This window comes from Choristoneura fumiferana, chromosome 18 (assembly GCF_025370935.1).
Source record: "Choristoneura fumiferana chromosome 18, NRCan_CFum_1, whole genome shotgun sequence".
NCBI lineage: Eukaryota > Metazoa > Arthropoda > Insecta > Lepidoptera > Tortricidae > Choristoneura > Choristoneura fumiferana.
In genome coordinates this window covers 2168360-2195981 of record NC_133489.1, presented here as the reverse complement: position 1 = coordinate 2195981, position 27622 = coordinate 2168360, and the positions used below count along the sequence as shown (strand labels likewise).

Here is a 27622-nt window from a genome sequence, read left to right as displayed (position 1 = left end):
TACAAGAGTAGGTAATCTTACTATCTTATCATCATCATCATCATCATCATCATCATGTCAGCCGAAAGACGTCCACTGCTGGACATAGGCCTCCCCCAAGGCTCTCCACTCAGACCGGTCTTGTGCTTTTCGCATCCACCGCGATCCCGCGATCTTAACCACCCTTTTACTATCTTATATACTAACATAAACACGAAAGTTTGTATGGATGGATGCTGGATGTTTGTTACTCTTTCACGCAAAAACTACTGAACGGATTTGCATGAAATTTGACATACCTACAGGTAATATATACCCTGGATTAGCATACAGGCTACTTTTTACCCCGAAATGTAGAGTCCTGTGGGATCAAAGGTTTAAGCTAGTAACTAATAAAAAAAAACAATATATTGTTGCCTCCCCCAACATCTACCGAATACAAACCATTTTACCTAGTTTTAGGCTGATCAAAGTATCGTCATAGTAGCATTATGCTTTAAAATATCAAATCTCATATATCATAGTAACTAATAGCTGCAAAGAAGCTAGTAGCTGCTTTATAGTACTAATAACAGCTATTAAAGAGCTACTTACCGAGGTACACCGAAGACATCTTCTTGGACACGTTCTCGTCGATATACGTGACGCCGAGCGTGAAGAGTGGCGTTGCGCCGGCGCCGTGCAGGAGTTGCGCGACCACGAAGATGGCGACGGCCCACGAGCCGCCTTCCGGAGCTGCGTCCGCGTCGCAACGGTGAGACGACTAGGGAAGAAAGAAGGTATTATAACTGTTAATAAGGCAGACTGGTTAGTCCAAAACGAGACAGCTAGTTGCCAGCGGCGTCTTTAGCCCATGTAGCGCCCGTGTGCAATTATTACTTTAGCGCCATCTAGGAAGCGCGCGGTCAAAATGGAATAGGTACAAAGTGCGGCGGCCGGCGCCCCTAACACCGCTGCGCCCGTGTGCAACGCACACCCTGCACTATAGGTAAAGAGGCCTCTGCTAGTTGCAGCAAAAGGAACACTGAAAAACAAGGCTTCCAATCTTGAAAATCTCTGCTGCAAGCCGTATGACCGTAACAAGGTGTAGGTAGTAGGATATCATCGTCATAAGCCACGTATTGTTGTCAAGTTGTAACTTCAACTTGCATTTTTTTAAACGTTAGCCATTAGTAATTGAGGGAATGTGGTGATTTCTCTTTATCATCATATAAGAAAGAAAGAAAGAAAGAATGAAAGAAAGAAGACATTTATTCACTTACACAGAAGACACACATTAACACAAATAAAAAAAAAATAAAAAACAGAAAAACACATGAAAATATTAAATACATTATACACAATGATGTGTGTCCCGCGAAAGTGAAACGGTCGCTGACTCAGCATTATGCTGAAGCGTTAAACGCCTGCAGCGCTGATTTTCTGCCAGAACCGTCTGTGACTCACGGAACGATACACAAATATAATAAATAAATAACGCACTTATCTATACATACACAAATAAACTTAAGAGAAAAATAAATAATAATAACTATAACAAACCAAGAAATAAATAAATTACAATGAACAATAATCACAGGTCGCATATAATCGCAGGTCGTCCACTGTTGGACATAGGCCTTCTCCATATGCCTCCAGTTGTTTCGGTTGGAAGCAGCCTGCATCTACGGTGAATCCCCTCAAACTCTCTACGTAGTAAGCTCCAAGGAGTTGGTGACGTCAGCCGAGTTTTGTCACTGTCTGGGCCCACCCTTTTCAGTGGTCCATAATGGATTTTTCCCGACTGCCTGTCCCTATATCTCATAAAGCACCTCATATAAAATTGTAAAAAACGAAAACATGTATACAAAATCAAGGACCTAGTGTCCTTGCTCCTTAAGGCGACTCAGCCCCAAAAACCCAAGGGTTGACTCAAGACTTACCACGGTGCTGTTCCCGTGGCACAGCCCCAGTTCTTCGCCAGCAGCCCGGTACGCGGGCACCAGGAAGTGTGGCAGCGCGAACAGCAGCGACCCGGCGCCCATCAACAGCGCGCCCCAGCCCAGCCAGCGCGGCTTGGAGGCGTGCCGCCGCCCGCCCAAGTACGTCACTGGGGCCAGGCAGATGAAGGAGGCCATGTCGTATCTGGTATCAGTTTGTCATGTTTTTAGATTATACTTCGTTTTCTTAACATTAGAAAGAAGGTAAGCTATCTTGACGTGTCTTTTTATTTCAAAACACTTTTTAAAAATAAATCACATCAAATATGTGACAATTAGCAAGGACATATGATCATTTAAATGCTTTTCGTATCATAAGTAATAGATATTGTTTTTTTTTAAACGTTTTTCAATAAAAAAACTCGTCAAGATTGTTTATCCCTAAGGTTTACCCTTTTTTCTATTGCTAAAAAAAAGAAAGTATCTATAGGGTCGAAGTGTATCCGCAAGGACCCTTAAATATAAGATAAGATAAGATCTATAGGAAAGAATAAAAATAATTATTCTTTGTTATGCTATTGATAAAAGATTGCTAGATTAAAAAGAGATACTTAGATTAAATTCTGACGTCTTCAAGTCATCAACTAAAATATAATGGTTCAATGATTAATTTATAAAAAAATTGTTACCTATATGGAAAAATACCGAAATCGGTTTCTTATAATGAACTTTTCTGTAAAAAAAATAATAAAAACCATTGGTATTTTTTTAGACAGTCCCAATGAGGGCTATCGTTTTTTGTCTCACTAGATGGCGCACTGTTGCGTGAGGTTTTTTAAGTATGGCTTTCAGTCAAAGTCTGTTTTTACAGGTGTGAAAACAAAGTTTAGATTAAAATCATATTTAATACAGCTTAAAACCGTACCATAAAAATATCGAGCATGCCACAGTGTTGCATAGTCCCCGTTTTGTTCGGGAAAAAGGGAGGACAGAGGTTTCCGAAAGACAAAACTGTCTCAAAACACAGACATTCATTGCCCCGGAACGCATATTTGCCATAATTAATTTCAGATATTGCAAAATATTCACAAAACTATTCTAATTATAAATAAACCCGCGTAGCTCACCCAAAACCTATGAGATTTGCCATTTCGGAGACCTCACGCTACACTTGCGCCTCTAGTGGCGAATTCATACCCGATAGCCCTCATTGATTTTTATGTTTGTTTATTTTTTATCTGTCACATCAAGCAAATTGACTTTCACCCACTTCTAATCGGGTTTACTTCAAATTTGGTACACACCTATAGGTTCAATGAAAATACATTCAATAAAAATTACAGTCAGCAAAAATAATTGCATTAAATTTGCAAAATATTTTACCAAACCCCTTAACCATGTCAGTAAAAGATGCGGATCGTTAGGCATAGCCCACGTTTCCATATGTTTTGAAGCAATACATCAAACATAAAAACTAGTGCTATATAGTCGATACACCACAAAAATAAACAGATAAATAATCTCACCCTCCTGCAATGACCCCCGTCTGCATGGAGCGCAGCCCGAACCGTTTCTCAATAGTCGTAATCACCACATTCACGAAGCCATTCACCACCATACCTGCACAAACATAAAGTTCAATTTACAATGACATCGGATTCGGCGCTTAGGCTGTTTGGTTAAGTTTATAAAGGCTGTATATTAGCTGTATAATATCAGATTTCGTAAAGTGAATAGCACAATTGGTCATGCGATAGCCGGGTAATAAGATGCGCCTGCAGTTAATCGGAAATGTATGTAATGTATATTACACGTTTTTTTTCTAACTTCTCTTTCTGTAATAGTACATTACTGCAGAGGCCATGAAGTAAGGGATTGATGGACGAGTTCGGGGTAGACGGCCGAGTCGTAGACGAGGCCGGATAAAGGTAAACGTCCACTTGTCGGTATCGTACGCATCGGAGTTGCGAAATGAATCAGGTTGCCAAACGTTAGTTGCGGAATGAACGAATACCTTCACTTATATTTTCACACGTGAAACTGTTTACATCGTAATATAGGGCAATAATAACAACCTTCCGCTTGCCGTCCCCAGCCCGGGCTATCCCGTCCCGGAATATTTATAGTGCGTTAACGTCCTTATAATTTCCCCAGGGACAGTGACACCAGCCGGGAGATTACCCCGCTTGCTTTAAGTGTGCTTTTCCCGAAGTGAATAAAATACCTGTTCGTATACTTAGGTTGCTTGTGCCATGAGAGTTCAAGTGAATGAATACACACAGCTACAACATGTCGTGGAATGACAGCGGGATTTTGACATTTATCTTTTCTTATGTTATCACGAAAGTGACGAGACTACCTGACCTAAACTAAGTTCAGATTTTCACGGTTGTAGAAAATAGAAGTTATTTTATTTGTACGGACTTTGTGTCAATTTTATCACGAGTAATTAAAGTTAATTGAAAAAGGTCAAGATAGACAGACAGACAGGTAAAAAGTTTACGATGTGGTCCTAAAAGAATTCTTACGGATCCCCAAAAAAAGGTAGTACTTATCAAAATGTTACAGGCCATTAATTTCATACCTGTGTACATGATCACAGCTTGCGTGAAAATAATTAATAAAATTTATGCAAATTATGCATATTTGCCACGAAGAATATGGTAACTTAGGGGTCCGTAGATATGTTCTCGGACGTTATGTTGTCCTCGGAAAAGAATAAACGAGGGCTGTCGAGGGAATATCAAAAGAAGGGTTTGTACCGAAACCAGCGTCGTCGAAAATGCTCATACGGGCATAATATATTTAGACACATTGAGATATGAAGGGTCCACGGAAAGAATATAGAGCTCACAAAGTACTATAACTTAGCATTGAATTAAATAATCTGAAAACAATATAAAATATATTTTTTTATCTTTTAAATAAATGGGTAACCATAGTAATTGTTCGTGATGATTAACTTTCAAACCGCTATAACTCAAAAAGTTGCTTAGGTGACTAGACACGTTCTTACCGTGGACCCTTCATATTGCTCTTAACTTCGAATTGAAAGACTTTTGAATCGTTAGCATAAAGCCCTACTTCGGGAACTTGCATGCAAGTTTTACTACATTGCAGTATTTGTTTGATCAACTGAATTTATTGTCCCCGAGTAGTCCGCAATGTAACGCAACTCGCAAGTTCTTGTATACCCAGTGCCATCCACGAAGACGGGTGATTTTGTCAAAATTAGACATTAATGACATTGTAATAAGAACCACGGCACGCGTCATCGTGAATGACTAGCAATTATTTATTTATATCGCGGATCTCGGAAACGACTCTATTTCGACGAAATTTGCTATGTGGGGGCTTTTGGGAGCGAACAAACTACTTATCTAGCTTGGTCCTATCTCTTCGAAAATGCGTGTTTAAGAATAATAATGGTTTTCAGTGAAATATCATTCGTAATAAGATCGGTAATTTCTGTCTGTCGTGGGTTGAATACTTATTAATATTTCCCAGTGCAGCGGACTGTACGCATTGAATCGCATCTCGGGCGTGAAACTGATAAATATTAATGACTTGAGCTAATTGATTCGTTTTGTAATTTCTTTTTAATTTCATGCATGTTAATAGAGGTTACGTTGCGTGTGAGAAAAAACTATTGTTTCTAGAACAATCATAAATTTTAAATTAAAAAAACACGGCCAAGTGCTTGTCGGATTCGCGCACAGAGGGTTCCACTCAAATTTGTGTAGGTATCTATGAAATAACAGAGTTCTTAAGATTGGTTTTTTGGAATCTTTTTGTATTTTTATTTCAATTCCAATTTTTTACTTTTACGGTCATCCCGTAAAACCTAAATTGAAAATACAAACTGAAATATAGATGCACAGAAAAACCAGAAAAATAAGACCAACACTGGGAATCGAACCCAGGTCCTCGGTATTCCGTACCGCGTGCTATACCGCTACACCACTGTTGGTGTGCATCTATATTTCAGTTTGTATTTTCAATTTAACAGAGTTCTGCTCCTAAGCAAAATATACGCAGTGTGGGGTTATTTTAGATTACAGTAATGTATGGTAATGTACATTATTTATTGCACAAAAATAAAGAATGAACCGAAAAATGGACCGAATACCTTCCTCGGACAAAGAGTTAGATTACCTATACTTGGTTTGGATAGGTATTTAACTAAATGTAAACAAAACAACGTCAATTGGTGTCTTAAATACTGAAATTCCCCCATTAATGATTAAACTATCTAAACATTTACATTTCTGTGTTGAAATACACTAGTCGTGTTTGTTTGTTTGTTTGTTTTACAAGTAAAATGTATAAAAACCTTGAATATACCAAATCTGGCAGCTGAAGTTTGTTTAAATTTCGTTAAATACCTATTCAAACCTAGTATAACTATTCAAAGAGAATACTACCAGCATCTTCGGAACCTTGCCTAAGGGGATAGTTGAAGTATTTTCAGTTTTAGGTTTTTTGTTTTTATTATATGTATTTATTTTAAATTTAGAATAGTTTTATGTACATACATAGGGTTAAAAACTTTTTTATCTGATTATTAAAATAACAGGTTTGTGCAGGTTTCCTCGCGATGTTTTCCTTCACCGCAAAGCTCGTGGTAAATTTCAAATGTAATTCCGCACATGAATTTCGAAAAACTCAGAGGTGCGAGCCGGGGTTTGAACCCACGACCCTCAGCTTGAGAGGCGATAGGTCAAACCACTATGCCACCACGGCTTGTATTGCGAAGCAATTCAATGGTGTGTGTGAAGTTCCCAATCCGCACTGGGCCCGCGTGGGAACTATGGCCCAAGCCCTCTTGTTCTGAGAGGAGGCCTGTGCCCAGCAGTGGGACGTATATAGGCTGGGATGATGATGATGATGATGATGATTAAAATAAAGAAGTAAATACTAATAACCAAGCATTAAGATAAGTACATGTACAAAAGTTAAATTTATCCCTTTAAAGAATTAGTCAACCTTTGAGTCAATGAGAGGGGCATTCATTTTGTCTTGCATGAGATTTGATAATTTAATTTGGACCTGTAATTTGGCAAGTATAGTGTAATGTAAACGTCCGATTGCTTGACACACTTAAAGCTAAAAACACTGATGGCGGAGGCGGAGCGGGACAGGGTGGAGGCGGTACCGGTTGTAATATTCGAGCTAACATGAAAGAGGCCACACAGAATACCGCGCCACGCTTATTTCCCGCGCGGTATTCTGTGTGGCCTCTTTCATGTTAGCTCGAATATTACAGCCGGTACCGCCTCCGCGCCGCGCCGTCAATGTTTTTCTAGCTTACGTGACGAGCCTTATGTAATGTGAATCACAATAAGAGTTTGAATACATCTTTTTTGGAAGAGAGGTCTCGAACTGTACTGTATTCCATAGGAAACAGAGCGGAACTAGTTTTAGCGTTCCAAGTTAAATGACCGTGTGTAGCAGTACAGTGAATCGAATTTAGAGCTAACAAAATAATTTTTGCTCTGATACGTGTTATGAAACGTATCGTAATATAGTAGATTACGTTACTACTGGGAAAATGGTAGGTACAGTATCTTAGGTGTAGTTTTCTCTGAGAGACAAGACAACGATTCTCTATGGTTTAGTTCCAACAAATGTTTGGCAAAATTCGACTTATCAGGATGCTCAATGATGAATGATAATTTTGAGACTCCTGATAAGTCGAATTTTGCCAAACATTTGTTGGAACTAAATCATTCTTTATCGGACTCAGATTCGTATGAAGTGTTACATTATTGTGGCAAGGGTTTCGTCTCGATGTTTTAGAATGCATGGAGATAATTAGATACAACAGTATGGGGTCTATTATTAATGAGCAGGTAAATTTAGTTTCATCTCCCTTGCTACGGCTTGGTTCTAATTTCAGGATTCTCTATGGGCCAGTGCAGTCGGATTACATTCCAGCAGCAAAGTAACTGCCAACTGTCCACTGCCCATACATTTCAATTGCAGTCAGAGTGCAGTTGTGCCGACTGCAACGAAAAATCTATGGGCAGTCGGCAGTTGCGGTTACGTTGGAGTTGGAATGCAATCCGTCTGTACTGGCCCATTGAGATGATATACTTTAACGTTTTAAAATCTGTCTGTCCGTCTGTGGCATCGTAGCTCTTAAACGGATGGACCGAGTTCGATGCGGTTATTTTAAGCGAAAGCGATTTTCCTCATGGTGGCTCTTAGCTATGTTTCAGTAGAGCTCAGCCATTTTTGATGTATCAAACTTTGAATTACAATATCGAGGGTTCAACTTTTCTAACTTGAGAACGTGACGCAAAGTGTCAACAGTGGATCATGATTGAACAGATGGAGTATAAGATGCGCAATAACTTTTTATCGTCTTTACCCCACTTTAGCCTCAACCTTCGTTGCAAAAATTATGCAATTTCTATTAAATTAAAAAAGGAAATCCCCAAACTATTAACTTTTCATTTAATTTTTTTAGGCTTATTGGGTGAATATTCGGGCGTTTGTACCGCCGTCATTGTTCTCAGCACTTTTTTATCAGATTTCAAGAAATAGGTACAATAAATATCAACATGTGTTCATCAATATGTGTCGGATGTTGATGTTTGTTGTACCTTTTTGCTTAAGAAATCTGATAAAAAAAGTGTTGTGAACAACGACGGCGGTACTAACGCCCGAATATTCACCCTATTACGAACACGATGCAAAATGTTAAAAATGAAGGTAGAAAGAGATGGAGAATACGAGCACCCGCGCATTAGTCCACGGCTTCTGGTTGGAATACAAAAATGCGCAATAACCTGTTATCGTATTTACCCCATTCTAAATCTTCGTAAACTCTATTAAATTGAAAGTATAAATTCCCCAAAGCACCAACTAACTGCGTTCATTGCATTTTTCAAAGCTTAATATAAAAGCGAATAAATCACAAGCAATATAATTATGCGGGATCATTAAGCCGGGGGCACACTGAGCGCACATTTTTATTTTATTTTGCGATAGTTACCTACCTACAACAGGCGTTGCGAAACGCGTAAATATTACGAGTGAAGTGCAGGGCTACTACGAAACTCGAAATCGAAGTTCGTTTCGTGCGGTCCCTCTGACACTTAACTACTTAATACGAGAGCGAGAGGGACGGTACGATACGCACCGAGTTTCGAGTTTCGTAGTAGCCCTGCTGGTGGTTTAATATGTTTTTCACTTCTCATGGTCTAAATGTAGGTCCCGTCATGGTTGAATGTCCGCGATCTCATGGCGCTCCCATAACGGCAGAGTGGAGAATGCCGATGTGTTTTTAGTGGGTATGCTAAGTTCTGAGAGTCCCACATAACTTTCCACGGAAGTATGCATAAAGCATTTTCACATCGCAAAAAAAAGGTCAATATAGCCTAACGAGGCGGGAGTAAAGTGAGTACTTTAGTCCCTAGGAAGTAAAAGTTTTTTTTAATTTACTTCGAGTGACTTAGATAAACTCGGAACAGCCAGTAGGTACTTGCTTAGTTTTTGGCATAAAATAAGATTGTGTGTGGACCATTTTCATGACGAAAATGTTACGTTCTTTGTCTACGTGGTCTTAGTTTCTATGCTTTTTCCACATAGAAGGTTGCGCCATTCTATTTATTCCAGTTTGTGTATTGACCATTTCGCCGATGCGATTTTGTTATATCTGTGTCTGGTTGGAAAAAAATACTTACCGCGAAAACTTTGTTTTGCAGAGCGTCAATCATAAACAATTAAAATAAATTGATTATTCTCACAATGTCGTCAAGTGATAGTGAAAATTATGATGTTGAGCAAAGAGCAAAAGACATAATTGATAATCTCTTGCCGCCGAAATCTAGAAAGATTTATTTAAAAACCTATGAAAGTTTAATGGACTGGAGGAATAAGAAACGCATTAATTCTTTCACAGAAATGACTATTTTTTCTCGCAATCGAGACTACAAGTCAATATAAACCCTTGGATAAATAGATACCCTTGCTAAAGCTCGGGTGGCTAAGCACCTCAGGTATATATTGGCTTATTTTAGTCCCTCGATAAAAAATATACTTTTTTTTCAAATTGGGCACAAAGTTGTAATTTTTTGACTCGTGAGCTGTGTATTTTCGGTCGTGCAATTTCTGCTGCATTCAGTATTATACAAAAGTCCAGTTCGTGCCAACGGACTGAGACTGAGTCAACTATCATGAAAATGAAAAGAATAAACTGAAGATGAGTAAATACGTCCAAAATATCTAATAGATCATCATCCCAGCCTATATACGTCCCACTGCTGGGCACAGGCCTCCTCTCAGAACAAGAGGGCTTGGGCTATAGTTCCCACGCGGGCCCAGTGCGGATCGGGAACTTCACACGCACCATTGAATTGCTTCGCAGGCTTGTGCAGGTTTCCTCGCGATGTTTTCCTTCACCGCAAAGCTCGTGGTAAATTTCGAATGTAATTCCGCACATGAATTTCGAAAAACTCAGAGGTGCGAGCCGGGGTTTGAACCCACGACCCTCTGTCTGAGAGGCGATAGGTCAAACCACTAGGCCACCACGGCCTTTTTTATCTAATAGATACTGGTAGTTAATATAGTTGGTGGAGCGTTCCGCAGTGCGGTTAGTGTGGACCCGTCTGGTGAACTCCACCACAAATCATAGGTTTATTAAACGCGGTGCAAGCATCCCCCCCGCACTTGAGAGATGGAATTAAGGAAATTACTTTTCCTGTACGTGTCTTGCCATAATTAATATAAATATTAAATAATCATTTCAGCCTATGTTCCCATTGCAGGGCACAGGCTTACTCTTAGAATGAGAGTGCTTGGGCTTGGGCTGTAGTTCCCATGCGGGCCCAGTGAGGATTGGGAACTTGACACACACACCATTGTTTTTTTACAGGTATGTGTGCTTTCCTTCATCGTAAAGCTCATGGTATTTTTTTAATGTAATTTCGCACCTAAAAGATTTCAAGGCCGGGCTCGAACCCACGAACGACTTAACCTAGTTAACGACCTACGACTTGAGAGGCCTAATGTCAAACCACAAGGGCCTAGTAGCTAACTATCGTGAGAGTTGTAGGCAACCCGTAGATGCTAGTGGCGAGTGGTCGTGTAGCATTCTAAGAGGGAGGCCTTTGTTCAACGATGGAAGTCTTCCAGCTGATGATGATGATGATATCTTTTCCTGATTTAAATTTTTAACCACTTTAAGAAATCAAATACGAGTACCTACATAAGGCACTTGTCCCACCGCCGACGATGAGCGAGAAGCGGGCAGAGCGAGTAACTAGAAACGAGTGGGCGAGCAGCGAGAAGCGAGTGTAGTTTTGTCGCTCGGCAGTAAGCGAGTGTTCGCGTGCGACGGGCGATTACTCGCTCCACTCGACTCGCTCGTGCGGGGCGGCCGCCAAGCTGACATCGCTGAGCGAGTATCTATAGCTGAGCGAGTTTTATAGCTCTTGTCGCTGCGACAAAAGATGTAAGAGCGAGTTCTCGCCGACAGTGTGAACAGCCAGCGATCAACTATTAATATATATGTCTCTTTTACTCACACAGGATCTTATATCTTTTGTTCGTTTCTTGAGCGAGAAAATAGTCGATAGCCAATCGTTTCCTCGCTGGCGGTGAGACAAGTGCCTAAAGTATGTAGACAGATAGTTGTTTAATTGCTATCTTCAATTTTATGACATAACAATAGCGGTGACCAGCAGGGTGCCATCTATCGGGCATAGCACGTTAAACACTAGGTCATTTACCTTATATAAGAAGGACTTCAGCATTAAAACCTCATACAAAATTTAAAATTCAAGCATCTACTTTGTCCTCGTATGTTATGTACAAATAGCATTCCCAGACGACTAATCTAGCAAACAAGGTAATTTCCTACACGTTGTAAAAGATAATAAGATTTGTTTAAATACACCTTACGTTTTACAACTGCATTGATAACGTTTAAACAAGGCATTGTTGAAACTTAAATAACACAATTTACACAAGTACCACCAGCATTAATATCTTTTTTTTTATTCGACTGGATGGCAAACGAGCAAGTGGGTCTCTTGATGGTAAGAGATCACCACTGCCCATAAACATCTGCAACATCAGGGGTATTGCAGATGCGTTGCCAACCTAGAGGTCTAAGATGGGATACCTCACTCAAGTGCCAGTAATTTCACCGGCTGTCTTACTCTCCACGCCGAAACACAACAGTGCAAGCACTGCTGCTTCACGGCAGGATTAGCGAGCAAGATGGTGGTAGCAATCTGGGCGGACCTTGCACAAGGTCCTACCACCTGCAAATCTGCCACAGCGGAGTGTACAAAAATATCTGACACGTCCTTCCGGCCTTAGAAATAGAGTCGTATCAGATACTTATGCACGCTTGTTGTATCAGATATTGGTGCTGGTGAAGCGGTTCACTTCATAGAGTCTAACATCTGTTGGTCTAAGTCCACCATTGAATTGCTTCGCAGGTTTGTGCAGGCTTCCTCACCATGTTTTCCTACACCGTAAAGCTCGTGATAAATTTCTAATGTAATTTAATTTCGCACATGAATTTCGAAAAACTCAGATATGCGAGCCAGGGTTTGAACCCACGATCCTCTGCTTGAGACGATAGGTCAAACCACTAGGCCACTACGGCTATTTCCATTTCTGTTACATCCGTAAATTTTTACGGCGTAAAGTGCTTTCTAATTAAATAGTTAAAAACAAACTAGACGGCTTAAACCTACTTGAGCCTATAAATTATTATTAAAAACCATTTAAGAACTTCAGCCAATAACGGGAGCCGCCGTAAAACTTAACTTCTCTAAAATTAATTATTACCGCTTACAGAAAGTTTAGAATATGGTTGAAGTTTGAAACGCGCGCCACCTGTTGTCCGGTTGAGGAACTTTTCTTTTTACCGTAAGCGCGCAGGTTTTTGATAAAGGGTTATGAAACTTAAGAAATTTAGTTTTATTATGCTAAGGGCTTCATAACAGCGTTTTTTTTCTTGTGGTTTTTATCCGTGCAAAGAGCTATGGAGAAAATGCTTAGAGTTTTTGGGTGCGATATTATCCGGGCAACGGAAATTCGCCGGAGAACTTAAGTCGCCGATATACCTCGAAGAATATGCAAGTTGAAAAGGTAATGGGCAGGTCACATCGCTCGAGAACAAATCCAATAGGGGAGAAAGGTCTACCAATACGACCACAAATTGGGAGACGAGCGACCATCTAAAGTTGTCCCATTCTGCATATATACATTTTGTTTAGGAGAGGAACTTTTTTTTTTCAATGTACGATGACCAAGTGGTTATAAAGGAAGATCAGCAAGACCAGTAGCAGATTACTGATTTGAGATCATTTGAGACCAATTTTTTTAGCTTAGGTCATACCTCCCATAGACGTAGTTGTCTTATCCCACCCATAGTGTGGGGTATCGTTGGATAGGTCTTTTAAAATCATTGGGTTATCAAGACAATTCAAAATAGAGCGTCCCCCCCCCCTCCTCTAATAGCTGAACTGTTGGTTTGAAAATTTTGAATGGCTTACCTATATGAAACTTACAAGGAAAATTAATAACGGCTAACTTTGCTTGAGAATTATTTGTAGTTTATCAGTAAATAGCAGCCTCAGGTATAAAATATACCTACCTAAACTTGGAAGATTCCGTACATAATACGAAATCCTTGGATAAATATACTTATTTTTTTTTCGTTAAAGCTACGGTATCCTATCTTAGGCGGGTCTGACACGCTCTTGGCCAGTTCTTCATAGATTCCTACCTACAGAACAAAACCCTCGGTGCACAAATCCGACTCTCAGTTGGCTGGTATTTCTCCCAGGTAATAAAGTAATAAAGGCCATTAATCCCGCGGTCGTCACGTGACAGCGGTAACTTTTTAATTAATTCCAAGTCTTGTAATTAACACGTGGAAGTTTGATTAACGTGTCGCGTCGGATTGAGTTGGCAAAGTCGTTGTTTTAATTATGCACATTTGTAGATGAGCTGTTTGTTTATTAATATAAAAGATAAACCGGGAATTACGCATTGAAGACAAGGTAAGAAAAGAGAGAAAAGGAGACACCTTTGTTTATACACTAGCTTCTGCCCGCGACTTCGTCCGCGTGGAATTTCTAGCCTATGTCGCTCTCTGGCCCATAAACTATCTCTATGCCAAAAATCACGTCGATCCGTCGCTCCTTTTCAAATGGTTTCGATGTGAAAGACGAAAAAACATACAAACACGAAAAGACAGACACTTTCACATTTATTTATTAAATAAGTATGGATATTCGATACACAGGTTAAAATACATTAAGAATTGCTGGTTTTCAGTGGGACCCATTTAAAAACTAGACACTAAAACATACAAAACATTGTCCCAAAAACCTCCAATTAGCACCCACAAAATAGGTAGACCTCTTTATCAAAACATTTTTTGATTTTTTTCTCGTTGTAACCCATAGTGTGGGGTATAGTAGGATAAGTTTTTCATATACACCACCACCACCATTATATTATCATCCCACCAAGACCTGTTCAGCCTTTAGAGCGTGAAGGAGTTACGAACACGCATACACGCACATTCACAAAATGTTTGCATTTTTAGGGTTCCGGAGCCAAAATGGCAAAAACGGAACCCTTATAGTTTCGCCATGTCTGTCTGTCCGTCCGTCCGCGGCTTTGCTCAGGGACTATCAATGCTAGAAAGCTGTAATTTTGCACGGATATATATGTAAACTATGCCGACAAAATGGTACAATAAAAAATTAAAAAAAAAATTTTTAGGGTACCTCCCATAGACATAAAGTGGGGGTGTTTTTTTTTTCACATCCAACCTTATAGTGTGGGGTATCGTTAGATAGTTCTTTTAAAACCATTAGGGATTTGCTAAGACGACTTTTCGATTCAGTGATGTGTTTGCGAAATATTCAACTTTAAAGTGCAAATTTTCATTAAAATCGAGCGTCCCCCCCCCCTCTAAAATCTAAACCAGTGGGTGGAAAAATTTTAAAAAATTCAGGATGGTAGTAAGTATATCAAACTTTCAAGGAAAACTATAACGGCTAAGTTTGCTTGAGAATTATTAGTAGTTTATGAGCCTAAGGCATAAAATATAACTAAACTTGGAAGATTCCGTATAAAATACGAAATCCTCGGAAAAATATTACTTAATTATTTCAAAATGGCTACGGAACCCTATTTTGGGCGTGTCCGACACGCTCTTGGCCGGTTTTTTTAAAATATTATCTGGTAGGTTCATTAGAATTCTAAGCCACATCCACTCTCGTTATAAGCGGCTACTTATTCCAACTTGGCTGCACCTGCCACGAGACAGATTGGACTCAGATGCGCTCCTAGAACACTAGAACACTTAGAACTTTACACAGTACTCACTAAATTACTAGAATAAACAAAGAAAGATTTAAAAATCCGACGGCCTTAAAAAACTTTAAATAAAGCCTTCTCGTTATATCAGGAGGCCTGTGGCCAGCAGTGGGACGTATATTTTAAGACGAGATTATGAATTTTCTATTAGGCAAAATTTTTACCTTGTTTCAAATTGTATTTTCTTATGACATGATTTCTGAAGTCGGTCTTTAGATTGATTGATAAGGTAGATTAATAAAGAGAGAGGGATCACCTTATCTTAAATATTTGATTTCAGTTATGATAAAAACATCTCGCGTCAAAACTTTTCCAAACTTTAGCTGTTTTATTATTCAACTAGCTTTTCCCCGTGGCTTCGCACGCGTAAACCATTAGATCTAGCAGCTGAATTAAATCTTCAGAACTTCGCAAAAGTCCCGTGGAAATTCCTTAGAAATTTCCAAAAATTACGTTGGTTTCATCAGAAACACCCGTGTCAAATTTCATGTCTCTAATCTCAGCCACATATATAAGCTTTAGCTATACTGTGTCTCAGCGGTTGATATTTTGGATCCGTGGGAATTTCGGGATACAAAGTACCCTATATGTTATTCCAAGTCTCCAGCTATCTACATACCGAATTTCATGAAAATCGGTCCAGCTTTAAGGAGTAACAAGCATACGTGTACAAACGCACATACCAACTTTCGCATTAGTTGGTAGGGCTAGTTTTTTCTCGCAACTACGCCCGCTTTCTACTAACTAAGCAATTTTCCGGGATAAACTACCCTATGTCCTTCGCAGTGTCTTGAACAATATCTGGAACTATCTCCGTACCAAATATCATCTGAATCGAATCAGCTGTAGCATTGTAGAAGTAATAGACAGCTAGAGTAACTTTAGCATTTTGGGTAATTCATCTATACTATTCTATACAATCCATTTTACTTTTAGCAATAATTTTTCACTTTCATTAAAGTAATCATTTTATAGTGTACTGTTTAATACTAATGCAAATTAATGTTTCATCCCAGCCTATATACGTCCCACTGCTGGGCACAGGCCTCCTCTCAGAACAAGAGGGCTTGGGCTATAGTTCCCACTTCACACGCACCATTGAATTGCTTCGCAGGTTTGTGCAGGTTTCCTCACGATGTTTTCCTTCACCGCAAAGCTCGTGGTAAATTTCAAATGTAAGCCGTGGTGGCCTAGCGGTTTGACCTATCGCCTCTCAAACAGAGGGTCGTGGGTTCAAACCCCGGCTCGCACCTCTGAGTTTTTCGAAATTCATGTGCGGAACAACATTTGAAATTAATGTTTATGCTACTTAAATTTATGGCAACTTACCGTTATGCCAATCCACATTATGCGCATTTACATTATGCGTATTCAGTTGGTTATGCCAATTAATGTTATGAGAATTAATAATTATTGTTATGAAAGCGTCGACTGTTTCGTACAACGGCACATCACTAGACGCGAGAAGTGGAAACTGACACTGACAGTTGTTGACGTGCAGATTCGGCGCGAAAAAAGAAGAAAACGCAAGAATAGAAACCAATAAGATTTTTCAGTAAAACTTGTAAGTTTCCCCCTTTAACATTATGCTAAATAACATTAAGTACGCTAATTTCGATTAGGACAATTAATTTTATGCGAATTAATATAGACCCATTAGTAAGGATTAATATTTCATTCTGCTGTGTTACCAAAATCGCAAACATTGAACTCTGAATTACTCGTACACTTCAACATCGTTAATTTCATTGCTACTTGCCTTAATTCGCAATATTGTTAACATCCTAATACTCTGCTCAATACCAAGTATAATTACTTCCAAGTACCGAGTATATACTAGGTATAAGTACCTGCTACGGACTCGGGGCCGACGGAGCGTGAAACAGGGTACACTGGGTGCAATATAGGGTGTAATTTCATTGATTGTAATTGTGTTGGGTGAATTTGATTTGAAGGGTTTTGAAATCTTATTGGGATGGAGTAAGTGTTCGTAGTAAACCGTGTTTCCTACTTCCGTATGGAAAAATGGGTTAAGATAAAAATAGTTATTTGTGTCACAAGGGAGCAAAATGGTGTATTTACAGCGAGGGCGTACATTGAATCCGGAATGTAGCGAAGGATTCTACAATAGAATCCTGAGCGTAGCCAGGGATTCTAAAGTAGAATCCTGAGCTTAATGAGGGATTCAAGTGTTAACGCCCAAGATGAAAATAATTTTTCACACCTCTCCTTCAGAAAAGTAACTTTTCCTACCTGGCGAGAGGGAGCAAAGTGCAACTTTTCTGTTCAAGGCTTTTCTAAGTGTTTTATTGCAAATGCCATTTTTTGAAATTGATAATTGTAAAGCTATGCCATTTTCTATGCTGCTTGTTCTTTAATAATATCTAGATTTTTTTTTTCATGTTTCTTAATGCTCGGTGTGAAAAGTTGTATGAGCCACTCAAACAAGTACGTCGGCAATACATTTTTTTTTCATAGTTTATCCAGTGCACCCTACCCCATTATAAAGATTCTATTACACTGATCGCGCAGTAATCAGTACAAGCTCGACAACAGCTTTAAAGTGTCAAGCGCAGAGCTGGTACTGGTAGCTAAACAACCCTAAATAAACCTCGACCTTCTTGCATCCGCACAGAGTCCTTTTTCTATTCGCACAAAAATTGTCTTTTATAACCTTTTTGTTTTATGAGTAGAAAGAGTTTACAATTATTGAAAATGAACTTTTCGCAGTGAAAGTAGAGTCTAAATCGCATTATTACAAGATAGAGTTGGAATTTTCTAAAAATTATACACTTTTTCTTAGGGACAATGTTTATTGGTTTGAAAATAACAAGACACATTTATCGTAAACATATTGTAGCTAGCCGACGTCGCAGAGGTAGATTCATCATCATCATCACCGTCATCAGTTTGGGGAAACTTCCACTGGTGAATATACGCTACCCCTTCATTATCATCATCCCAGCCTATATACGTCCCACTGCAGGGCACAGGCCTCCTCTCGGAATGAGAGGGCTTGGGCAGTAGTTCTCACGCGGGCCTAGTGCGGATTGCGAACTTCACAGCTTCGCAGGTTTGTTGTGCAGGTTTCCTCACGATGTTCCTTCACCGTAAAGCTCGTGGTAAATTTCAAATGTAATTCCGCACATGAAATTCGAAAAACTCAGAGGTAGCCGGGGTTTGAACCCACGATCCTCTGCTTGAGAGGCCATAGGTCAAACCACTCTGCCACCACGGCTCCCCTTTAGAACGCCTAAATGAACAACAACCCGCCACTTGCATCCACCGGTTGTCCACACTACAGCTCTCGCGACGTCGTCATTCCACTTAGTAGGTAGGAGGCCTGCCAACCAGTACTGGCTTTAGGGTAAGGCGCGGTGGGGAGACCGCCCAGGGCGTCGGACTTAAAAGGGCGCCTTCAGCCTAGACCTTCTAGAAAATTCCCAAAAGTTTGGAGCGCCGAGGAAATCTCGCCCAGGGCGCTGGAACTGCTAAAACCGGCACTGCTGCCAACGCTTCGTCTTCCGGTTCGTGGTCGCCGCTCGAGGACTTTCCTTTCCCAACGGTAATCTGTTCTTCGAGCCACGTAAATTAAAATTCATTCGTTTATTCTACAAATAAGCCGTAAAAAGAACTTTTATACGTTTTTTAAACTACCAGCGCTTTCGGAAAGACCATCATTGCCAAGAATGGCCGCAAGAAGCTTGGCAGAAAGTCATTTTTACAAAATAAATCTTTACAAATAAAATATGTGGTGTGGTATGCGTGTATTGAAGCGTGATGAGATGATGTACGTTTGAATTTGAAAGAAGAATGAATACCGAGTTTGAGTGAAGAACAAAATGAGATCATAAGGCACTTATGGCAGTAAAGTTGACAACGTGTTATTTTCGTTTTTTTTAAACGTAATTCTTACGATTTCTATTAAAGAAACAAATTACATTAAAAAATCAAGGATGTATGAAGTCCCTTAGTTACAAAACTAAACATCTTCTCTGCTCCACCGTCATAAATTAAGTGACAGAGACACGAACTGAACCTTCTCATAACACCGCTTTGGCGCAGAACACCAAAATTATTTAAACAAATTTAATTCCAACTCATGATCACTTCCTCAGTCCCCTGCCACATTTCCAGTCCCCTGGGTAACCTGCAGGTAAAGCGGCAATTGAGTTATGGCAACACTTGAGACGCACTCCAACGCAATCTTGCTAAAATGCTTTGCTCCATAAATGGGGTTAATTTTCTAAATTCAGTGTTGCCAGTAATGGCTAGAGTTGAGTGGATTGCGTGAAAAAAGGGTCGAGCTTAACAGTGATTCTTAAGTAAATATTTGATTGTGTAGTTATTTTTGTAGGACAAAAAGCTATGTGTACTCAAAGCTACCAAGTTTCTTGCGGCGTATTCTTCTTAGCAGAGGCCTTTGCTGCCTATTTGAAGAATAAGTTTTTTTTTTGATAAATAATAATATAAATACAATTCATGCACAAAATGAATTTAACGCGAATTTTTTTTTATTCAACTGGATGGAAAACGAGCAAGTGGATTTCCTGATGGTAGGAGATCACCACCGCCCATAAACACCTGCAACACCAGGGGTATTGCAGATGCGTTGCCAACCTAGAGGCCTAAGATGGATGGATGGATGGGTTTGTTACACCGCGTGTTTTATAACCGCAACCTTTAAGGAGAAGTAGTTAGTAAAGTCCCTAACATGAAAGTATGTTCATGCCTTATTAATGTTGTGTGAAGCAGCGCGAAGAAAAATAAAAGTTTAATCACATTTGATTTGTTTAATTTCGATAAATAATTATATCGTAACAAAATCTTTTTAAAGATTACAGATCACACAGAGAAGGAAGTCTGGCATTGACAGCAGCATATTGGCGGCAATAGTGCTGTGCCTCTTTCCTAGTGATGTGCCATTACATTCACAACGATTAAAACGTTACAACTTGTTTTCTTATAATTTAAAAACATATATTTTTTAAGTTTTTAACCGCCGACCCAAAAATAGGGGTTATAAGTTTGACTGCTATGTCTGTCTGTGTGTGTGTCTGTCTGTCTGTCTGTGCTCTTAAACGGGTGGACCGATTTGAATGCGGTTTTTTTATTTGAAAGCAGGTTTTCTAGCGATGGTTCTTAGACATGTTTTATCAAAATCGGTTCGGTCGTTTTTAAGATATTGAACTTTGAAGTGACACAGTCGGGGATTTTCCAACTTTTCGTTGGTTAGGTTACTATTCCAAACGTCGCACTTGCTGTCACAGATCCGCTTCTTCGTGTTAAATTATTGCAATGTCGCTTCATAGCACTAAAACCGACGTCTGTTCACTATTTGCATTGTGAATATAAAAAAATATACGCTGCAGATTGGTCATTTGTATCAATATTCGTATTTTACCAGCAATGAGGGCTATCGCGTATGAATTCGCCACTAGAGGCGCTAGTGTAGCGTGAGGTCTCCGAAATGCCAAATCTCATAGTTTTTGGGTGAGCTACGCGGGTTTATTTATAATTAGAATAATTTTGTGAATATTTTGCAATATCTGAAATTAATTATGGCAAATATGCGTTTCGGGGCAATGAATGTCTGTGTTTTGAGACAGTTTTGGCATTCGGAAACCTTTGTCCTCCCTTTTTTTCGAACAAAACGGGGACTATGCAACACTGTGGCATGCTCGATATTTTTATGGTACGGTTTTAAAGTGTATTAAATATGATTTTAATCTAAACTTTGTTTTCACGTCCGTAATAACAGACTTTGAAAGCCATACTTAAAAACCTCACGCAACAGTGCGCCATCTAGTGAGACAAAAAACGATAGCCCTCATTAACGATTAATAGTCATATCGAAAATACAAACTAATGTTAAATAGCACATAGTTAGTTAGATGCACAGAAAAACCAAAAGAATAGACAAGCGCTGGGAATCGAACCAGGTCCTCGGGTCCTCGGCATTCCGTGCCACGTGCTATACCGCTACACCACCACTGGACAGGGTACAGCTTGTTTGTTTCTTATTTAGTCGCTTTTTAAGTCACTTAAGCAGCGACTAAATAAGAAACAAACAAGCTGTACCCCTGTCCAGTGGTGGTGTAGCGGTATAGCACGTGGCAGGGAATGCCGAGGACCTGGGTTCGATTCCCAGCGCTGGTATATTTTTCTGGTTTGTCTGTGCATCTATATGTTTCAGTTTGTATTTTCGATATGGGTTTTACGGGATGACCGTAAAAGTAACAAAATTTGGAGTTGAAATAAGAAAAACAAAAAGACTCCAAAAACCAATCTTGATTAATAGTCATCCAAAACGTGGACTGTGTATATTTACCGCATATTAGTGGGTCATTATTCGATTCTGTATTCCGTATGATTTTCGTGGGCACATTTTTGTTGACTTACTAAGGTTATCTAGTAGAAGTACAGGACGACTAAAAAATTTTGACAATAAACTACCGTGAGACTCCCTCATTTTAAATGATAACACAACGGTTAACTCACATCTGAAACCGAGTATAGCTCGACATGTTTCGGGCTAATCCGTAACCCTTCTTCTGGGAGCAACGCGACTCGGCGGCTTCTGCAACACGCGCATGCATGCACATGTACGTCTAAAAATAATTGAAAATCTCAACGAATTCTACAGCCCATTCATTAAAAAAAAACACGAAAGTGAGGTGGTTCAAATGCTCGAATTATGACATGACCCTAGTATGGAATCCTACACTAAGCGTGGTCCGACACTAAATGGACCGGTTTTTAGGGTTCCGGAGCCAAAATGGCAAAAACGGAACCCTTATAGTGTCGTCAAGTCCGTCTGTCTGTCTGTCCGTCCGCGGCTTTGCTCAGGGACTATCAGTGCTAGAAAGCTGTAATTTTGCACGGATATATATGTAAACTATGCCGACAAAACGGTACAATAAAAAATTCAAAAAAATATATTTATAGACGTAAAGTGGAGGTGATTTTTTTTCTCATCCAACCCTATAAAGTGGGGTATCGTTAGATAGTTATCATTAGGGGGTTGCTAAAATGATTTTTCGATTCAGTGATTTGTTTGCAAAATAATCAACTTTAAAGTGCAAATTTTCATTAAAATCGAGCGTCCCCTCTAAAATCTAAACCGGTGGGTGGAAAAATTTGAAAAAATTCAGAATGGTAGTAAGTAGGTATATCAAACTTTCAAGGAAAACTATAACGGCTAAGTTTGCTTGAGAATTATTAGTAAAATATACCTAAACTTGGAATATTCCGTACAAAATACGAAATCCTTGGAAAAATATGACTTAATTTTTTCGTAATGGCTACGGAACCCTATTTCGGGCGTGTCCGACACGCTTTGGCCGGTTTATTCATTGCGTATTGCCAGGTGACCACTGACCGGCGAGCGTCTCCACCGCGCAATGAACAGACAACACGCTCGCCGCTCCGCTGCCCTCCCAGCTACCCGCTGGCGTGCACGCCGCAGCCTAAGTCCCAGGGAAACCCATCTCCCTAACCTCTTAGATCCTTTCAATAGCCAACTATAGTGAAAGGCATTGTCTTCCCACCCTCTCACGCCATTGTGTGCCAGTGTATCATTAATTAACTGATTTACATTTTAACGAAGTTTTTGTTGGAATTGTTGGTATATTGTTCGCTTGACCGGTTTTGACGTCTTTATAATGATTTTCGGAAGGATTGGTTCTGAAGGAATGACTTTCTGCCAAGTTTCTTGCGGCGCATTCTTCTTGGCAATGATGGTCTTTCCGAAAGCGCTGGTAGTATAAAAAATGACGTGTAAAAGTGCCCATTGCGGCCTATTTACTGAATAAATCATTTGAATTTTGAATTTGAATTTTTGTAATGAGAAGAAAATGAGTTTCAATGAGTGCAGTAAAATGCAGGTCAAATGCAGTTTAATTAAAATCCCACCAATATTAGAAACGTGAAAGTTTTTACATCTGTTTGTTACCTATTCACGTCAAAAACACTGGACCAATTTAGATAAAATTCGGTATACAGATAGTTTGAGTCCCTGGATAGTTTTTATTCCGGAAAATTGTATAGCGATAAAGGAATTCTACGGCAAAAGCTAGTATAACATAAAGTTTAAGAAAAAGTAAGTTAATGTTAAAATTTATTTTTATACGAGCTTTTACGTTGATTGTAATAGTATTGGTATTGTCATCTAATATATAATAAATAAACATATCTAGGTATCTAACAAAAATTACCTCTTTGATAACAGTGTTGTCAAAATTAGCGGTTTTATTCTGTGGGCTTCAGAAAAAAGCTACAAATCAAACACGCGATTTTTTGCCACCGAAATTGTAAAGTCGTTAGAGTCGTCTGCGCGACCAGCGATGTGTATAAATAAACATACAATAATTGCTCTTTTGAATATATTCAGGAGACCCACCTGCTCGTTTGCCATCCAGTCGAATAAATAAAATTAAAAAAATACAATACGCTAAATGTGTTGACCAGTGTGTAAATCGTCATACGATAAATAAATAATCCGTTTTTGCAAACACTCTTTATTGAATTTAATGTGTTTAGGTTCCATAAACATTTGTTTTTATTTTCGTATTACCGATGAAACCAAAGTGGCCCTTATTTTGTTAAGTAACTATTTAAAATATTATATACGCATAGCTAAGCTACATGCCTACTTACACAATCAAAGAACACAAGTTTTCCGACAGCATACGAGAAGAACAACAGTAGAGTACCGTACCGCCTCGGTTTCCCATCTTTTTGTTGCAATGCACCGTTCGATCCTAATTTTTCTCGCAACTATAACACGAAAATTTCGCTAGTGTTGCTCCACAGCGTTAGTCAATGGACTTCCCACAATTTATTACCACTGTAACCCCGCAATGTAACTTGCGCGATTTTTCTTCCCGTCTGTGCTTTAGGCACGTGGTGGGAACAAAACAAAGACTATTCATGGGCTAAACAATATCAATTTTGCAAATGGCGGGAGCAGATTCCTGTTATGAGGCCACCGCATGCTGCGTCACGCGGGGAGCGTAAAGTTTGAGACACACTGGGGATAAATTAGTAGTGATACCTCTTATATTAAATATAATGACCCGGATAACTCACGTCTTAAATCGAGTTTAGCTCGACATGTTTCGGGCTAATCCGTAGCCCTTCGTCTTCGGAGCAACGCGACTCAGCGGCTGCTGCAACACGCGCACTCGTGTTGCAGCAGCCGCTGAGTCGCGTTGCTCCGAAGACGAAGGGCTACGGATTAGCCCGAAACATGTCGAGCTAAACTCGATTTAAGACGTGAGTTATCCGGGTCATTATATTTAATATGAGTGAATCTCACGGTAGTTTCATGTTCAAAAGTGATACCTCTTCTTCTAAGTAGCTACAATTTCGTCAGAGTGGTCGTGGTCGTCGAATTTTACTAGTGAGCATTGACATCTATGTACCTTACGGCACTAGACTGGCTGTTTGGAACAAAACGCGCGGCGCATCAATCATCAATATTACTTTGACACAACCCCTGTCACGGACGTCAACTAACTTTAGTGCAGGGTTTCTGAAACTTTTTGCAGACACGGACCACTTTCACAATGTAAACAATTCAACAATGTTTATGGCCGGTGGTGATCTCTTACCATCAGGAGACCCACTTGCTCGTTTGGCATCCAGTCGAATAAAAAAAAAAACCACGGACCCCCTGTCAAAATTTTTCTCTGGAAATTTCCTAGTAACCCTTTATACATACTCTATGGACTGACCTAATGTGGGACCCCTGACACGCATGCTACGGACCCCTAAGGGGTCCGTGGACCCCACTTTAAGAAACCCTGCTTTATATGTATTTCGACCTTTATTAAAACGTTCTTTATGATTCTGGATTGTTATTTCTTTTAACTACCTATTATATGTTTAGATTTTATTATATTTAGAAACGTATACATTGTAAACTTATGGATTTTGATTTTATACATTATAATACTTACTCAAATAAGCACACTAAGGGGCTGTTTCACCATCCATTGATTAGCGTTAACCGACGGTTAAATGTGATGCCGTCTCCGTCTATTCGAACAAAACAAATAGAGACGGCAGCACACCTAACCGCCAGTTAACACTAATCAATGGATGGTGAAACAGCCCCTCAGCATACATTTTAAGCAACACTTCCAATGTGTAAATATAAAAACGCCCAATGTTTTAACTTGCAACTTTGCTTTTATTCGCAGATTAAAAAAATATAAAAAAAATCATAGAAATATTTTCCTCTGGGTGTACCCCCACTACGTTCTAATAAGACACGTAAATTAATAAGGGCAGTGATTTACTAAGCGCAATAAGCTGGTGATTAATCTATCGCTTTGGCTTCGTCACGCTGACTGTACGACCCAAGTTTTGCACGGGAAGAAAAGGGAGGACCTATAGAATAAACGTGCTTTCTCATTCACTCCAGATTAAATGGATTATGAGCAATTTTTAATTTGGTTTTGTTTTATGTAGTTTTACTCTTTTTATCATTATCGTCTTCTAATTGTATCTCTATCCACCCACCACGTCACTTCTCCCTTTGTCTATGGTTTTAATTTTTTTATTTTTATTTTTTTCTCCGTCTGACTGGGGCAAAGGAACTGGCTCATGCATACATGTTTATTTAACGTTTGGGCTCCACAGAAAACCAGCGTTACTGCACATAATGTGCGGCAACACATGCTGAGTAGACCCTTTTTGGTATCCTGCCGTGTCACCAAGTAACATAGTTTTAGTGCTAGTTCTAGTCTTAGTTTTAGGTGGCACTTTTTTGGAGCCAAAATAAACTTTTCTTTCTTTCTTTCTTTCTTTCTATCCCACTGTAGTTTAATTCCACGCCGCAGAGCTTGAGTCTGGAGTTCGCAATTAGGGTTTTTCGACTGGCGAAGTATCGCTAGATGGCGTTAGTGTCGCGAGTTCGTTTGACATTTCTGTCACGTTTGTGATTGGATAAATATCTAAATGAACGATACTAACTATTACTAACTATTACTAACGCCATCTAGCGATATTTCGCCGCACACTCACAAATCCGAGGCCTTATTGTTAAAACACTTGGAATCACAATCGTTTTTACCATTTCTTCCACACGGTATAAGACAAGGTGAGAAAGAGACGATAAATGCGATCGCCAACATCAGTGCGTTAGACAATACGGCCTCAGAGGGTCTATTAAGTAAAGTTTCTGACAATCGCAATCACAGTTCTTGAATATAAAAACTGTCATTAAAATATGATTGTGACCGCGACTGTCAGAAGCGTTACGCAATAGACCCTCAGGTCTCTACTAAGAGACCACGCTTTTTACGACACCCACGGAAAGCAAAGGGCCCGTCTTATTACAACACCGGGCACGGTATTGTTTAGCTATTTACAACAAGCTTACTAAGTACTAACGGTAACAAATACGGGACAGGAAAAAAATCCCGACATTCCATTGGTCCGTGTCCCGTTCCGGGATTTGCCGCGATCCCGGTAAGACCGCACATTCGTTTGGATTCCTGTGGACTTATCACGAGCTTAGCGGGTTGCGCTCTTTTATTATAAGGACGGGGAATAATGGCCATAAATGTCGCAGCAGCGGGAATAAATGAAAATATTTTTCTTAATTAAACTGTAGGTATATTCTTTTCACACCTCTCCTTCAGAAAAGTAACTTTTCCTCCCTGATGAGAGGGAGCAAAGTGCAACTTTTCTGTTCAAGGCTTTTCTAAGTGTTCTATTGCAAACGCAATTTTTTGAAGTTGATTATTGTAAAGCCCCGCCATTTTCTATGCTGGTTGTTCTGTAATAATATTTAGTTTTTTTTTGTTTAAGTTTCTTAATGCTCGGTGTGAAAAGTTATATGAGCCACTCAGGAGCAAAATTATTTTTATCTTGGGCGCTAACACTTGAATCCCTCATTACGCTCAGGATTCTACTTTAGAATCCCTCGCTACGCTCAGGATTCTACTGTAGAAACCTTCGCTACATTCTGGATTCAATGTACGCCCTCGCCGTAAATACACCATTTTGCTCCCTTGTGACACAAATAACTATTGTAAGATGTCTTTTTCACAATAGAAATATTTAGTACTTACTTATAAAATAATGTATTACATTTGTAAAAGGTTATTTAGTTAATAGGCAATAATTCAATATAGGATAAAATTACAGATCGTCGAAGTCTAATTTGGAATAATAAATAATGTTAAATTTTCTTTCAAGTGTTGTAATTCTGTCTCGTGACTCAAGAGACAAAAGTGACGCAGTTGCGTAGAAAAAATATGTAAATGTGTTAGAGTCACAAAAGGACGTTTTATTTAAAAAAAATATAAAGTTTTATACGAGACACAACGCCTCAAATAAATTATGATTGGTTT

General features: G+C 39.4%; 1 protein-coding gene across 1 annotated transcript in view; it reads right to left on the bottom strand.

Annotated features, from left to right (window-relative positions):
* Oatp26F (Organic anion transporting polypeptide 26F) overlaps positions 1-27622 on the bottom strand; it is a 96913-nt gene that overhangs the window by 24394 nt on the left and 44897 nt on the right. The window contains exons 4-6 of the mRNA XM_074101991.1: positions 3425-3518; positions 1902-2103; positions 574-742 (exon numbers count right to left, since the gene is read on the bottom strand). Coding sequence (XP_073958092.1) covers positions 574-742; positions 1902-2103; positions 3425-3518 — 465 coding nt within the window. The remainder of the gene's footprint in view (positions 1-573; positions 743-1901; positions 2104-3424; positions 3519-27622) is intronic.